The following is a 17,020-nucleotide window of genomic DNA, read 5'->3' as shown; positions in this document are numbered from 1 at the left end:
TGAAAGTCTTTGACTTTTGTCTCAATATTTTTATAGATGTAGTTGACAAAAATTGATAAGAAAATAATTATGATATTTGATCTGATTGAATTATAATGAATTCTTTTACCAACAATTACAGACTATTCTTTACATGCACATACAGGACATTTAAAAACCTGACTCTATGCTTAAGTATAAAGAAAATACTACATTTCAGAGAATCCATATCCTACAGACCATACTGAATGCCTGAAAAGGGGTGCTAATTCAGCCTACGTGACAAAGCTAGCATACAGACCAGGAAAACGGGACAGAGGAGACACAGGTAGATGTGGACGTGACAGGAGACACTCACCTAGTTACCTAGGAAGCAGAACGCTAATGAATTTCCTTCTCAGTTTATGTTTTGATATATAAGGCTGGAGAATAAACGAGAGGAATTCTCCTTCTCCAGGATGTGAACTCAGGATTTCATGAGGGACCACTGAGAATCTCCCTCCTGATAAAGCCAAAAATTTAGAAAGCAATGACAGAATATACTAAATCTTTACGAAGCATTCAGAAATAAACCACATGCTTATGTGTCTAATTTGGAGGCAAATGACTACTTTAATATAAACTCAAAAACATGTTCTCTCAGATATTCATGTAACCAAAGAGTGCTTTTGTTTATGACATTTAATGCATATCAAGTAATAATAAATTCACAGCATAATTCATAAAGATTTGCTGAAGGCCTGGATAAGATATTGTTAAATCAATTAGTATAATTGACTTACTAGAAGGGAGATTATTTAATCTACTTGTAAAAGTAGATTTGTTCAAATTCTTTATTACCGTTAGATTATATATCACATATCTAGCTCGCTGTATAGTTTAAAGGGAATACAGAATAACTAAAAAAGTACAGAGACAGTTGGAAGAAGTAAAAGAACACAACACCAACACCACAATAGGAAGTGATTCTTGGACCGTGTCTCAGATCTGTTGTTAATTCTATCACTGGCTGTGTGAATTATCAAATTCGGGGATTAGTAGTGAAGAATATAGGAGAAAAAGTTAGGAAACAATTTGAAGTAGGACAGAAAAAAAACTCAAAATTTTTAACAAGGCAAAGTTGTACTCCGTATGCTCCCATGATATTATACTTTTTCTTATTCCAGATCTGAGAATATTTTCATAAATGTATGCTTCCTTTAGGTGACTGTCATAATCTCTCATATTACCTTACATTTCAAGCTTGCCTTATTAAATTGAACTGATATTCCCCAGTGAGTTTCTTAAAAAAATCTGTTCCACGCCACACATTAAAACTTTTCTTGAAGTCATAGACACTCTCTCTACTTTAGAGTCATACCCAGGGCTGTTGTGTTTATCCCCCTACAGGCAGAGCTGGAAGAGTTAAGACTCTCCTTTTGAGTGGGGTATTTGTAAGGCAAAGCTGTTGCTTTTGGTTGTCATGCCCCTCTCCTCATCCATCACCCAGCTGTTTCAATGCATTTCTTTCAGTAGTTGAGTTGCTTGGTAGAACTGGAGACACTGCAGGTCACATCTGTCAGAACACATGGAATACATTTTGTGTGCGTGTGTTAACTGATTCATGAATTGCGTAAAGACGGTTGTTCGTGTTAAAACACTGAGACCCCGTGAGGAAGCATTATTCAGTCTGTGTTAGAACCTGCGCTTGTAAGGAATTTGTTTCTTTGCACTTGCCCACGCCCTGACACAATGTCCCATGGTGAATTCCTGACAGATCTTAGAGGGAAAGAAACAACTCTGTGACAGTGAGAAATAGAAAGGAAGAGAGAAGGTAGGGGAAGGAATGTGAAAAGTCAAGTGGCTTCTGGTATCCAACCCCTCCTTTTTTTGTAATGTGTGGTTACTTCCAAGGAAAGCAGTTGTTGTAGGCTTAAAAGCATACACAGTGAGCTGTGTCGCTCTCTTTGACTTCATCATCTTTTCACTATATTTTTATGAATAATGATGCTTAGAAGTGCCATCAGTGGATTTGAGGTGTGGGTCCTAGACTCATGCAAGTCCTAGTTTTCTCATGATATGCAGTCCTAGACTGTAGAGTTGACATTTTAAAAAACCCTCCCACCTATGTGTGTGTCTATGAACATTCCGTGTATATGCAACTGCCAATAGGGGCCAAAGGAATTAGGGTTACAGGTACTCGTCAGCCACCGGATATCGGTGCTAGATGCCAAGCTCAGGTCTTCTGAGAAAGCAGTCAGTGTTCTTAGCCTCTGAGCCAACATTTTATCCCTGTGGGCTATGACTTTATACTTGTATTAATGACCAGCTTTGGATGTTTTATGATGCCACCTACTTGTAAGAATAAATTTCAAGGGTTTTGCATTTTTGTCACGTTTAGATATGACTTATGTAGCAATCTTTTGAGGGCATCTCTTAAGTTACCTACAAACTACCATTCATGTATTTCTAATACACACACACACACACACACACACACACACACACACTATTTTAGTCAAGTATATTGGACTTTATTGTACATTTTGTGCAATTTTCTGTTTGAGCACTATAGTATCAGAGAGAGCAACTGCATTTGCAAATGATGTTGCTACATATTTTGACCTATTTTTCCCTGCAGGAGTAATAACAAGGGTAATAAAAGTCAGTTGAAGCTGCTGTATAAGCACACATAACTGCCTCAAATTACAGGGCAGACCCTAAGCTACAAAGCCACTGGAACCGCAAAGGCCCTCTTCCGCCTGTTCACAGTTGTAGTAAGCATGACCATGACTGTCCCAGATTTCTGGAAGAGGAAAAGCATTAGTTTGTCTGGTTATTCTGATGTTTCTTTAGCTTTTTACTTCCAAACTCTGGTTCGGTATGAATTTATTTACTACAACTAGCCAAGGTCTGTGTAATTGGATGGTTTGCTATCAAAGAAAGAGGTGAAGTACTTGGCGCTCTCACTGCTTCATGGCGCTGGACTTGAGAGACCCACACATCTGTGTTTATGTATATAAACAATATTAATATGTAGTATTAATACCTACTGCATATATTTAGTGAAGGTTTTAGTATAGTAGCACAGCTGAGGATTTGGTAATGCTACCTGATGGACAAACTTTGTGTGAGTTTGGCAAGAGCCTTGGTTCTGCTTACTTTTTATAGGTTCCTGCCCGCTAACATGGACTAGCATGTGTCTTTCCAAGACTTGAGGCTTTCTAACTTAAGAGAATTGTTTGGAACTCTAAGTGGCCTCCCAGTGGAACCACAGAGAAGATTATAGGGTTGAAGAAGGAAAATTCACCTACTGATAAATCAATGTCCTTTGGATTCCTGGAGTACCCTGCAATACTGCAAAATTTAAGAGGTTTTGTCTGGAAATATCAGTGTATCATAGTGATGATTAGGAACTATTGTCTCCCTAAATTTTCTCCTGTTTTATGTGGCATAAAATTATCTGTTTCCCACCACCACTCACATGTCTACACTCTCCCCTTGGCCCATCCCCTTCTGTTTTAGAATCATATTGCAATTAAGTTGGTTTGGCCCAATATACATTTGCTGAATGTCTGTGATCCTAAAGTTAAGTAAAAATGAAAATTTCCTTTAACTATCATCTATAAGTAGATGGAATAGGTAAATTATTCATTAGGTAAAAAGAATGTTTGGGGTATCGGACACATAAGTTATCAATTGATTGTATAATTTAAGTTTATGTAACTTAGGTAGCTGGAGTACAAACCTACCCTTATTTTGTGCAAAGATGTGACATAGCTTTGCAATGGCCTGTAAATAACAACTGTTTTATAAGTGATATTTATAATAAGTAGTGTTTATGATGGCTTAATATAGTTTCTTCTTTGGAATTCTTAACAGAAAATGACTGTTTTTTGCTCTCACCCTGTAACTTGCCATGAAAGTTATAGTAGTTTGATTATAGAAGTCTTAAATCCTAAGGCTTCAATGTTAAAATAGTATTTATTCAGTTTCAGGCTCCATCTGCTTCTAGGCACAATCCCTTGCTTACACTAAGTTTTCTTTAAGTGGGGAGAGCAATCACACCTACGAAGACTTTTCCAATTTTGATGCACATGCTCTGCTAAAATCTTTGTACCAATTAGATAGATACTCACACAAATATTGACTAACATACTCTGCATAATGCTCACTGGCAGTCATTCATTCTAATGTAATGATCAGTGTGTGTTCTTGCACTATGCTAGGCTTTATGGGAATGATAACGTTGTCATTTAGTAATCATCATCGATCAAATATCCACATATTTGTGTCCCTTAAAATATATTTTTAAAAATCTAAGTTTGAAGCCCATAAAATTCATTTTTCTTTCAAAATATACAACAATTCCTTCTTGGAAAGAGTGATCAATTTTTCATACATGGCCTCAGTTCTCACCCTCAGTCTTTGCTATATCTTTGCTGATTTTAATCACACCTCCAAGAACTGATTACTCTGAAAACATCTGTCAATTTGGGCTTTTAAAACTGGTTTGTATGATGGATGGATACAAAGAAAACAAAATTAGAAGACATGTATGTCAGAAACAGTACCCTTACAACCAGTTTGAAGGAGTAGTTCCTGGGAGGCCATGCTTGGAAGCCAGGCTATGATTTGCTAACCTTCTTTGAAACCCTTCACCAACCACGTGCTTTTGTATTTCTGCATAGATCTGTTTATAGAAACTTTCTGTTAGTCATGTTGTCTCAACAAGTATTCCCAGATACTGCTTATGGCTGCCCTTGTGGTAACCTTTAAGGATCAGTTGGCTGTTGTCCTAGGGATCAAAACAGATGACGAAGGACAACACTGTATGGATGAAAAGCAAGCCACATAGCTGTAGAATGAACATGAGTCCGAGAGAAGCTCCACCACAAACTCATGTGGGTGCTTTCAGTTTGCCAACTGAAAACGAAACAAATGATTGGAGGGACTCTGAATGAATGGCTGAAGAGAAGGCAGTTCTTCCACAATTTCTTTAACTACATAATATAAAAATTGCCTAATGGAAATTACAAGGCCATCAAGAACTATCCTATATTCTTTCTAGGGGAAAACATAGTAATTAACTGTTGCAGAATGATGGATTTTACCAACACAGCTGTCACAACTGCTATTTTAAATCATTTGTTATGGTTTAAAATGTATAATCCCCAAGAAATTGATCATTACTGCAATTCAGTGCTGACTTTTCAGTGCCTTACCGATTTTGAAGCTTGCATCAGACATTTAGCTAACAGACGGCAGTCATACAGTAGACAACTATGGCTTATTTCATCAGCGATGTCTTCTCTCTCCCTCTCAGCAAGATTTTACTTTCCCACTAACATTTCAGATATGACCGAAGCAGGTGTGCGCTGATGTTCTGTTTTCAGTTTTCTGCTGTATGCTCATTCCTCCATTTATTAATATTTTCGTGTTTGCTGGGTTGAGTTTCCCCACTCAGCATTGCTGGATAGTATTGCTTAGGAAGTTCTAACCGCATGAGACCATGATTTAATCCCTAATCTTTTCAAATGCTGCGCCATATTCATGTTCCAATTGATATCTATGCCACTTCCATGACAGTTTCCCAACTACTCCAACGGAAATCAGCAAATAATTGGTACAGACATTCATCTTCACCTAAGCAGCACCCAAGATGAAGGGAAGAAGTATGAAATAAAGAGGAAGGAAAGCTTAACTGAAAGGATTTGTGCAGACAGAATGGAAATTTGGGCTTGGAGAGGTGGTTGACTTATTGGTTAGTTAGGACCTGGTAAAGTTGAGTGTTAGGTGAGTGGACACCGATAAGTCATATATTTCTTCTGTAGTTCTAATTTCAGATAGATTTATTTTTGCAATGTTAGTGTTCAGATGAGCCTTCTTTTATTATTTTAAAGACACTTCCACAAATTGTAACTATTCTTTAGTGTAGTAATTTGACTTCCCAAGGGAATTGGAGGAGTCTGACTACCAAGTAGTAGTACAAGTGTTCCTGTAACCTTCAACATTGTGTTCACGACCTCCCCTTAACTTTTGTGCTTATCAAGGTTTAGTCTTCAATTAAAGAAACACTATCTACATTTATATAAGTATACATATATCTACATTTATATAAGATAGATTACATCTACATATTATATATATTTATGTAAGTATACATTGTATCTACATGTTTGTGATTACTGTCTTCAATTTAGGGGTATGTAGCATTTTTTGTTAGTAAGATATATTCAGAATACTGATACTAACATTCAAGAACAACAGTACAATAATGAACTCTGCTTTTCCCAGAGGAAGCAAACTAAATAATGCTGTTTATTTGATTAATCTAAATTAATTAAGAACACAAATCTTTGCCAAGTTGAAATTAGCACATTGAGGGGTTTATGTTCTCTCCTGAGTTACTTCAAATAGATATGTGAAAAGAATACATGTTTAGTTGTGGAGACATTATAATTTGCTAGGACAGCTATTTAGGGCTTATTTATGTCTTTTTTAAAATTGTAGCCTGTATTTATTGTCTTGACCCCTTTAAGAGATTCTATTAAGTATTCAAAAATTTATATGAGTAACTAGTCTTTAAATTTTCTTTTCCGTAACTATTATAAGCATACACATCTTAAAAATTGTGACTCTAGACAGTTTATCTTTCTATTTTCTTTGAGTGTTTTATATTTTAAAGATTATTATTCCAGTTCAACTAATGGCTTCTGTATATTGTTGATATTTCCATAGGGAAAGTGGACAACAAAATCCAATTTATAGTTGTGGAGTTTTCAATACTCATGAGAACCAATGACAGTTCTTAATATTTTGGACAAAACCTATCTGATTTCTTAGCATTTTCTACATATATTTACAGAAAATTACACATGCATAAAACGCAAATTGTACCTGAAAAAGGAAAGGCCACCTTAACCCCCCACATTACAAATGATACACATCTCTCACTACAGCAGAACCTTCAGGTCTTATCAGAAAACAGCTTCCACATAATCAGCAAACCACAAGATGGCACTACTGAACAATTAGTTTATTTCAGAGAGGTGCCTTCTAGATTCTCTAAATAGCTGGTCAGGAATAACCTTATCCTTCCAAATTAATGTCAGTCCCTTCCACTGAAATACAGTATGACACGGAGAATAGTGATTTGATAGTGGAGAAGCTTCATAGGTCTTAGGGCACGTGATTAAGGACAAAACATCATAATTGTTACGTCGTAATACACTTTACCCTAACATATGTGATAAAAGGGACATTTCATTTATTTGCTCTTCTTCCCCAAGTGTGCAACCTCAGAATAATTACAAGAAAGCATCAGATAAACCAAAGCTGAGATACATTATGCAATGTAGTTGACCAAGAAAATCACAAATAAATTGTAATATAGTTTAAAAGAATATCATACCAACATTAATTTACTTTTTTTATTTATTATACCATAGTACCATAATATACTAACATTATAGAAAACTGAAAAAGAATGCATAGGAACAATGCAATAGTTTTGAAACTAATCTCTGAATTTGAAATTATTTCATATTAAATATTAAAAGAAAATCAGTATACAAATGTTACCTTAATTGCAACAATTTATGATTATGTATTTTTTAAATATGCTAGACATCTGTGGAAACTTGTAATGATTGTCTTAACCTATTAAATGATTTGAAGACCTAGGGTCTAGTTTCCCTTCAGGAATAGTGAGTAAATTCTTGAAACTCCACTTTAGTACAAATTGTGTGTAATTTTGAAATGAGAGTCAGAGATTGAGAGGATATTAACAAACTGCTTCTTCACACCATGATCAGTAGCACTTAGTGACATTCAATTACCTCACTAATGTGTGTTCACAAATATGGTGGTGATGGAGTTCTAATTTTGCAAGGTGTTAAATTTTGCTGTCAATCAAAAAAGATGATATATGATTATCATCTTTACTAGTCTGCCAAATGCTTTATATTGCGCAAAATAGTAGTATGAACAGAATAGCAGTTTGACTCATGAATAACCTCTTAGAATCAAATAAAGGAAAGCTGTAATTCACTGTGTCTACAGAGAAATGCAGGTATAACCAAACAAGGCCACAATCTGGAGTACAAGGTGAACTTGGAATTTGGGAAATTACTGCTCAACTTAATATATAGCCCAAGAATAATTTTCTGCTAGAGAACTATAATATAAGGCATTCCACTTAGCTTACTCATAGTTTCACTGGACTGGTATTTTTCTATTACCACAGCATGAAATATTTTTTTAAAAAATTAGCACCCAAAATAAGCTTTAATTTAAAAACTCTATATGTTAACTTTAATAATATTAGAATTTATGATTTGCATTTAGCCTAAGATTACATTGTTAGACATCATTGTGATGCCAATAAGAAAAAAAAGTCCATGATTCCTATGATTCAAGACATATTAAGAAGTTTAGAGGCTGTTGAATTAATTATGTGTCACTCTTACCAGTGATAACTATGGAAGAAATTGTGTGTATGGAGAACTATTCAATAGAAAGATAATCTCTGCACAGTGCCATATAAATGTGGTCAAAAGTAAAATGTCTTCTTTTTATTGCTGTCTTAATTGAAGATGTGTACTTTCCATCTTGATTCTTTGATGGAACACAAATCGACACTATTAGTATATTCAGTAATTTAGATGATCAGTTATGTCCACTGCTTAACGTAAGCTCAGACATTCAAGCTACCTAATAAGCTTGCTTCGTTTTCAGTGAAGTGCTTCAGATTTACGTAAATGTTGATGACAAAGTTATGTTTGCTATAAACACATATACCTATTTATTAACATGCTGTGACTTTGACGTTAATATATTTTGCTTTGTTACTTTCTTGGTAGCTGGGTAAATAGCAAACATTTGACATTTATCACTGTCCTTTCTTTCAGGGACTCCATGAAAAGACGGGTTCATTCACGGCTGTTAAAGTAATGAATGCCCGGAAGGTAATCTAACCTGTGACCTCTCTGTATTCTGTGCACTTAATATACTGTGTACAAGGAAGAAACAACTCTAAAAGCACTATTTTGAAGTCATGATTTTATATGCTAGTGAGTTAAGCTGAAATAATTGTAGTTATGTAATCACAGTTAACAATGTACCACACTTACTGGTTTGTTTTATTTTCACATTAAAAATGATTAATTCACATCATAAATTCCCAGTATTTTATCTTAGAAGCCACTTGAGAAAATGCCTATCTTGCCCTGTAGTTTCAGTTGGTTATCTATTGCTGGGGTTAGCAAAGAAAATACTTCCTTTAGTGTTGTGGTAATAGTGTTCTACTCTTAGTTTTTCTTCAGATAATTTCTTTGAGAGCTGATGCCATTAGATCGCCAATGACAGGTAGAAAGAAAGTTGTCAAAGATGCGCGTGTTTCATATATTTTCTGGCAGAAAAGCAAAAGAGACCATTTAATTGGCACTGTTCCTGCTAATATTCATAAAATTGCCTCACAGTTCATAATCTATTGTCAAAGAATTTGCAAAGGACTGATTTCTGCCCTCTTTCTTTAGCTTGAGTAATTCACTTTGTCAAAATAATATTAACATGAACATAACAGAAGTTAAGAAATTTTTATTTTATTATACCCAAAAGGAAAAATATTTGAAAGACTTTGTAGCTTTATGGCACTGCTGTATCCTACAATGAAATGTTACTTTCAAAAGTGAAGAAAGAGTCAAGTACTTTTCTTTTGCCAGTAAATGTCAAATGTTGCAAACCGATGTGAGATTCAAAGGGTTTAGGGGCTTTGCAGATTTTTAAAGCATAGTTTCCAAATAACCCGCCATTTTTTTTAGTAAGACTCTGTAAAATACGTATTTCCTTGTTTTAACTCAGGAGCTCTAGAACCACATTCAAGCTTTGTTGAAGTATTTAAAACTTAAGCCTCTTGATGTTCAATATTTACCGTCCGCATTTTTAAGTGGAAAATAGCACTTTACTGTTATAAAAATTCTGTTATAAAAATTTCCCATTAATGTGTCAGTTATATTCATTAACATGAATTTAGTGATCACTTTACACATGTCATAAGAGACTGAATTTTGTCGTGTGGTAGTAATGCACGCATTTAATCCCAGCACTTGAGAGGCAGAGGCAGGCAGATTTCTGTGAGTTCGAGGCCAGCCTGGTCTACAAGAGCTAGTTCCAGGACAGTCAGGGCTCCAAAGAAACACAGAGAAACCTTATCTCAAAAAACCAAAGAGAGAGAGAGGGAGGGAGGAAGGGAGGGGGGCTCAATTTTTAAATTAGTACAGTTATTGGGAAGCAAGAAAGGAGTGATGTTTTATTCCTCTACGATTTAGTGCTAATGTAGCAGAAAATAGGTCAGCATAAATGATTGTAAAAGTGTACTAGTAGGTCTGAGAGTATTTTCCTTGCTTTTTCCCCCCAGACTCCTTTGCCTGAAATAGGAAGGCGGGTGAGAGTGAATAAATATCAAAAGTCTGTTGGCTGGCGATACAGTGTGAGTACTAAACATCTTCATTAGCACCTCCAGAGGCTCCCCTTTAATTTTAGGCTTCAGTTCATCATTCTGTCTATATTGGGTACCTCCAAAATGCTCCTGCTGGAAAGGATAACGTGTATATCTTCTACTGCTCATATAGATTCAGTCATCATAGTTGAATTCTAACATCTGTCAAAGAAGAGGAGGGCCTAGAAGAAATGTTCCTTTGCATGCTCAATTATCGGCTGCAGGGCAAACTTTGAGTTTATCTACAGAGTATAGAACCTTCTCATTAGCTAGCAACAGAGGAAGAGTTGACTGTAGCGAGGATAACTTTTCTCCTAAAATTGACCTTAGCAAACTCCTTTTTATATGTCGCATGTCTTCTTTAGAGTGAATCACTGTTGTTCAGTTATGCTGCTCACAGACGTCATTGTATATGAATAGCCAAATTATGCCTACCTAGTCTGTATATTACAAAGCCAATACACAAAGTAGAAAGCCATCAGGGTGCTATCCTAACACTCTTCAGATATTTGTCCACAATACTTTAACACAAAAAGGCGTGTGAAACACTTTCATCTTGTAGAATTTTTGAGATGCCCCTTAACCCATGATCACTGACTTTAGAATAAGTTCATACATACAGAAATATGGCTTACAAAAGACCTTAGTTTTCTATCAAAATATTATATGCACATAAAACCAAAATTATTATTGATATAAATATGAATCCTTGATTATTTTTTCTAGCTTTCTCTCCTGCCTTCAAATAAATAAAGTTCAGATATTTTCGGCCTTTATGCTTTAGTAAATATAGTGTCATGTACGTTAAAAATAACCCTTTCTACTAATACAAATAAATGCATTTAGAACCTTTCTAGGTACATGAAAAATCCATTGCAAAATACCTTCATGATTTCATGATTTATCTGTTACACAACAGGCTTATTTTGTTTATAATGTGTCATAATAGTACAAATATATTCAGAGGAAGCAGCTGTAACTGCCTTTGGTAGATCAAAAACCCACTAAACAAATGGGATGAAAACTAGAAATATTTGACCAATTGTGTTTTCCTCAGAAGGGTATATTAATGAAAAAATTTTAAAGTCTCCAAGAACTTTCTGGTATTCTTTCCATATAAAAAGAGGATTTTGCTTGTAGCATTGGTGAATTTACAAAGGGAATTCTGGCATCCTTGAGCTGCCTTCTGACAAAAAGCAGGGGATCCAGGCCAGTCTGGGATCAACTGGCAGAGAGCCAGGAAACACTGTAGCATCATATTACTGGGAGATGTGTGAGAGTTTTAAATTACCCACTTGGCCTGATGGATATTATGTACTTGTGTGTTTCTTACAAGCTCAACTTCCCGTTAATTGAGAGTGGCAAACACACTAATGCTTTCCAAACATATCTGATCTTCATTTATTTGTTTTGGGAGAGTTTACATTTATGTGGGAAGCCCACTCTTGGAAGTTTTATTTTTTTAAGTCATGTATTTTGAATTCTGTGATTATGTTTTAGTAAAGAACATTGTTGCTAGCTAATCAGTTAGTATCTCTAAATCAGCTTGATTATTTTAGCTAAAAGTGTGTTAGTTGCACATACACAGATCTTCTATGAAGACAGGGAGATGTTCCTGTTTTCTACTGTATTTTTTAAGTAAAGGGAACCTTGGGAAGAAAAAGTGGGTAAAAAGAGAAGTATTAGTAATACACTGAGTATTTGCTCTTTTCTGATGAATTTCAACTTATCTTTTTGATAGTTGTCTTTTGAAACTATGCTTCTCACCTCAATGATCTCACCTAACTAGGTGGAATTCAGGTATCAATAAATTGGTAATTCTTAAAAAGAGTACGTCAACATTCCCTGAGCACCAAAACCATATCTCAACTCTTTCTAATTTTATGCTGCCACCAAAGGATGTAGAAGTATTCATTTCTGTAGATAGATGTGCTTTATGTATTGATTAAAATTACAAAAGAAAAATATCCAGTTACTTAGATTCAAACAAATTCCACATATACATATCTGTAACTACTGTGTGTATCATATGTTGCATTGTGTATTTATCTGCATTGTGTATTTATCTGTTCAGTCTCTAGCTAGTCTGTTAGCATGCATAACTCTGACAGAATGTGTACTACAACCTTTTAACACAAATCTGTGAAAATAATCAGTGAGAGTAAATCATTTCTTGTTTTACAGACGTGATGTACTACTGTTATGATTAGGAAAACTAAATTTTTTGTAAACTTACTTGACAAGATTAAAATCAAATAAACCCATACCTTTAAAATGTACTAAATGATAGTCACAACATTTTGCTACTAGCTCTATAAATGTAAAAGAAAAATTCTGACTGAAAATAGATCAAACACTTAGCCACGAGAGCAATAAAGTGCTTTACAAACTATAAAATGCTTAGAAAATAACATAAAGGTAAATACTTGGGATTGATTTTGATTTGATGATGAATCTTTACATATGATACCAAAACTAATAAACTAAAACAATAATAAGTTGAACGTTTTCAAAAGTAAAAATGTGTGTGCTCCAAAGAAAGCATGAAAGTTTAAGGCAACCTGGAGAATTGGTGGAGATACTTACAAATCCACTATCTTATAAAAATTTGTATCTAGAATATCTAAAAAATAGCTTACACTTATATAATGAAAAGTCAACCCAACATTTAAACATGCAAAGAATTTTTTTATTTCAGTATTTTGCAGCACACACGCTAATAAAAAATTCCTAAGATAATCTGAAACCAGTTCTTACCAGGGTATTAGAACTCAAAATCACATGCTACTATAATGTCACTCTCAAAGAACAGATGTAACAGCTTTGGGTGCATGTGCAACAGTCAGAACTTCTTATGTATGTTATGTTGTAAGGCAAAGAGATGCAGTTGCTGTTGAAAATGAGTTTGGCGTTTCATCATAATATTAAACATACTAGAATCACCCGAATGAAATGAAAACTTTTACGTTAAATTTCATGTTAATGCTCATAGAAACATTATTCATGGTACCCAGAAGGTAGAAATAACCAATGTGTCCATCATTTGATTGATTATAAACCAAAATAAAAGAAGTACTGATATTTTATGAGTGGATATTTCATGCATAAACCTCAGAAATAGCTAGTCTGATGTGACTACATATTAAAAATTTTCTTTTATGTACTTTGGATAGAATGTAAATTAGTGGTTTCTCAGAACTAAGATGAGTGTGGTAGAATTGGGGCCAGGCTATGAACCAAAGTTCATAGAGTTTCATTTTAGAGGAAAATTATTCTGTGATTGACTGTAATGATACATACACACATACATACATACACACATTTATATGTGTATATACATTCATACATATATATAAATGTTACTAAAAACAATTAGATGTTTCATTTTAAGTGACTTAAGCCTATATTGTGTGAATTGCCTCTCAATAAAATTAGAAAAAAATGACACCACTCATTGGATACTTTCTCATGGTGTAGTGCTGATTTTCAATGGACACATTTTAAGAACTTCTGAATTAAAAGAGCCTTAGCTTACTCTTTCTTTTTGCTCCTAAATTGTAATTTTATCAGATATTTCCATCACTGTTTATTCTTGATATCTTATTTTCAATTACTACAGAATATACTGTTACTATAAATTTTTCTTTTATAAATACATTGTACTTTTGAGATGAACTGCTACCAGTTTGCTTGGCTTTAAACTTTGCTGTCTGGTTTTACTACTTAGGATGAAGAAGAGGATCTCAGGACCGAACTCAATCTGCTGAGGAAGTACTCTTTCCACAGAAACATTGTGTCCTTCTATGGTGCCTTTTTCAAGCTGAGTCCTCCTGGCCACAGGCATCAACTTTGGGTGTGTTTTTCTTTGCCCTGGTCTTTCTCTATAAGAACAGTCAACACAGTGAAAGAACTGAGATGTGATGCTTACTTTCTGACTAGAAAATCCAAGCCCTCAGTTGTTCAAGATAGCGTGGCAAAATGTATTCTGACTCCTTGGGACAGCATGTTAAGAAATGAGAAGAATAGCACATGCCCGACTCGGAGCTTTCCAGTGCGATGGAGGAGGAGCCAAATGAACACTGTTGATTCAAATTTCAGACTGTAAATGACAGCTTTGCTGGTTTTACTTTTTCCTGGTTTCCAGGTGACTTGATGGTCTTGAAACAATAAACAGATGAGGACAAATTTGATTTAGTAGTTGACATGAACAGATAGCTATGTATTAGGTGCTTTGACATATGTGCACTTATACATACATATAGCAAAATGGTTTGTTTATTTGCCATCATGGCTGGGCTATTATAAATTCCAGATCAAAAAATAGAAATTTCAGTAACTAACTAACTGGATTAGTTACTAGAATTTTTTCCAAACTCGCTCCACTGTCTTAGACAATGAGCTTTAGTCAATGAGGACTTTAAAATAGAGAATTTGGGACAAAAACTGGTGCAATGCCTTTTTTAAAAATAACAAAAAGTTTTTAGGTTATTTCAGTGTCAATCAAAAGTCCTACTACATTCTACAGAATGGATTTTGGAAATTGGGCATTTCCTGCTGGAGAAATGCTTATAGCAACACATTCCAGTGAAATTCAAACTTTAGCATCAATCTTGGATCTTCTGGAGAACTTTCTATAACACCAAATGCTGAACCACCTTCACAGATTTTAAATTAAGTAGGTCTGAATAGTCTGTCAAGTTTAGACTTCTTAGTAAGCTCACAGATGATGGTGGTGCTCCGAGATTACTACCAGAATTCTTAGAACCATCAAATTTAGGGATGTTCAAATTAACCCTCTTTTTATCAGATGTCTGGCAACTTGAATTCTCTATTCTCTGACAATTTTAGTTGTAATCTTATTAAATATTGTTCCACCACTCTATGATTACCTTATTTAATATTTCTCTGCATACTGTATTTTTCATAAAATATTATAAAATTTAGCTTTCACACAATATGTAAAGCTATTAGAAATATTAACTCTTGTTATCAGATATTAGTATTCTGTTCATTCAGTCATTTTAGCCCATTAAGAAATGAAAGTAAATCTAAGGTTAACAATGTGCTTCTGTAGAGTCTTTAAAGACTTTGCATATCCAGGCAAACTTTTCTCTTAAATACTCCTTCTTTTTCTCTCCAGTCAACAGGCAGGCTTCTCCTTCTCACACACTTCTTTTCAAGGTCGGGGGCATTTGTTTTAAATATATATATAAACCTAAATGATCTTCCTTCTAAATATTTCAAACTACAACCTACGAACATGAATTAGTTCAAACCCCAACTGCTAATGAAACATTCAAATGTGGTTCCTGGTTTATCTACTTTTATAAATTCTCCTTCCACTGTTGAAAGTTTTAACAAATACGCAATGCTTTTGTGGATCATCTGCAGATGGTGATGGAGCTATGTGCAGCAGGCTCAGTCACTGATGTAGTGCGGATGACAAGAAATCAGAGTTTAAAAGAAGATTGGATTGCTTACATCTGTCGAGAAATTCTTCAGGTGAGTATATAAATAATACTTAATTATAATAATTATAATAATCCCTGATCTTAAAAGAACCCAGCACTAAAACAAACAATCACACATATACACACACAAAGTTTTACATATATACATATGCATAAAATTTATATAATATATATATATATATACATATGTATATATCCTGACTAAGAATTTTAGATATAACGTGAGGATAAGGAATTTCTTCAGAGACCCAAAAGCTCAAATCATAGCCTTGAATGGCTCTCTGTGAGTTTCATGCTACTGTGTTCATCAGATCGTGGGTTTGACATTATGATTTAATTATTTTTTAAGCATAGCACTATTATCATAGGTTAAGATGAGGTCTAGTCATGAAAAGTCAGTGCTTTACAGTGTGACCCCAAACCGTTGCTGCCTTTTAAAAAGGCATATATCATCTTTGAAAACACCCCCACATTTTCTTTACTTCTCACATTAAATTGGATGAAAACAATGAGCTTCTTGGTCAGCCAACTTCATTTGGTGTTCAGTGCTTAGGTCATTAGTGTCACTGAAAAAGGATATTAATAAAATGAAGAATACCCCAACACTTTGGAATGGCATTCTTCCAATTTTGTTTGAATTTGTGATAACAATGCAAATCATATACCAAGTTTAGATTTCAGTTCGTCACATGTTAGTTGTATGACCTTTAATCAGTTTCTTGATTTTCCCATGTCTCATTTTCCTTTTCCACAATATAGGAGGATAGCATATTCTCCAAAGGAATTCTGGGATAACTTAGTGATGATTCCATTTAAACCATTAGCACCATGTCTGGCACAGAATAAAAGCTCAATAAATGTATTATTAATGCCCAACTAGTGTCTGGCATGATCTCACTTAAATGTAATACTGCATACAATGTCATGGTTTAGCCAGGTCTTGGGGTTCTTTCAGTGCTGAATGGGCTGGAGCCAGCAAGGTAAGCCAACACAAATTGTACACACTTTAAAACGAAATTCCATATTCACTCAAATTCTAGGTCTATAGTATTCATCAACAAATATTTTGGATTAAACAAATATTTGGATA

At 34.6% G+C, this 17,020-nt stretch overlaps 1 protein-coding gene across 4 annotated transcripts in view; it reads left to right on the top strand.

Moving 5' to 3' along the window:
* The window catches only part of Nrk (Nik related kinase), a 103,431-nt gene that overhangs the window by 36,892 nt on the left and 49,519 nt on the right, over positions 1 to 17,020 (top strand). For all 4 annotated transcript variants that reach the window (XM_085684738.2, XM_085684740.2, XM_085684739.2 and 1 more), the window contains exons 3-6: positions 8,871 to 8,927; positions 10,379 to 10,450; positions 14,187 to 14,312; positions 15,851 to 15,961. In XM_085684738.2, coding sequence (XP_085540864.2) covers positions 8,871 to 8,927; positions 10,379 to 10,450; positions 14,187 to 14,312; positions 15,851 to 15,961 — 366 coding nt within the window. The remainder of the gene's footprint in view (positions 1 to 8,870; positions 8,928 to 10,378; positions 10,451 to 14,186; positions 14,313 to 15,850; positions 15,962 to 17,020) is intronic.

Source organism: Myodes glareolus, chromosome X (assembly GCF_982192425.1).
Source record: "Myodes glareolus chromosome X, mMyoGla1.1, whole genome shotgun sequence".
In the NCBI taxonomy this organism is placed as follows: Eukaryota; Metazoa; Chordata; class Mammalia; order Rodentia; family Cricetidae; genus Myodes; species Myodes glareolus.
Note: the sequence above shows the minus strand (reverse complement) of the source record. Positions and strands in the feature narration are given on the sequence as shown.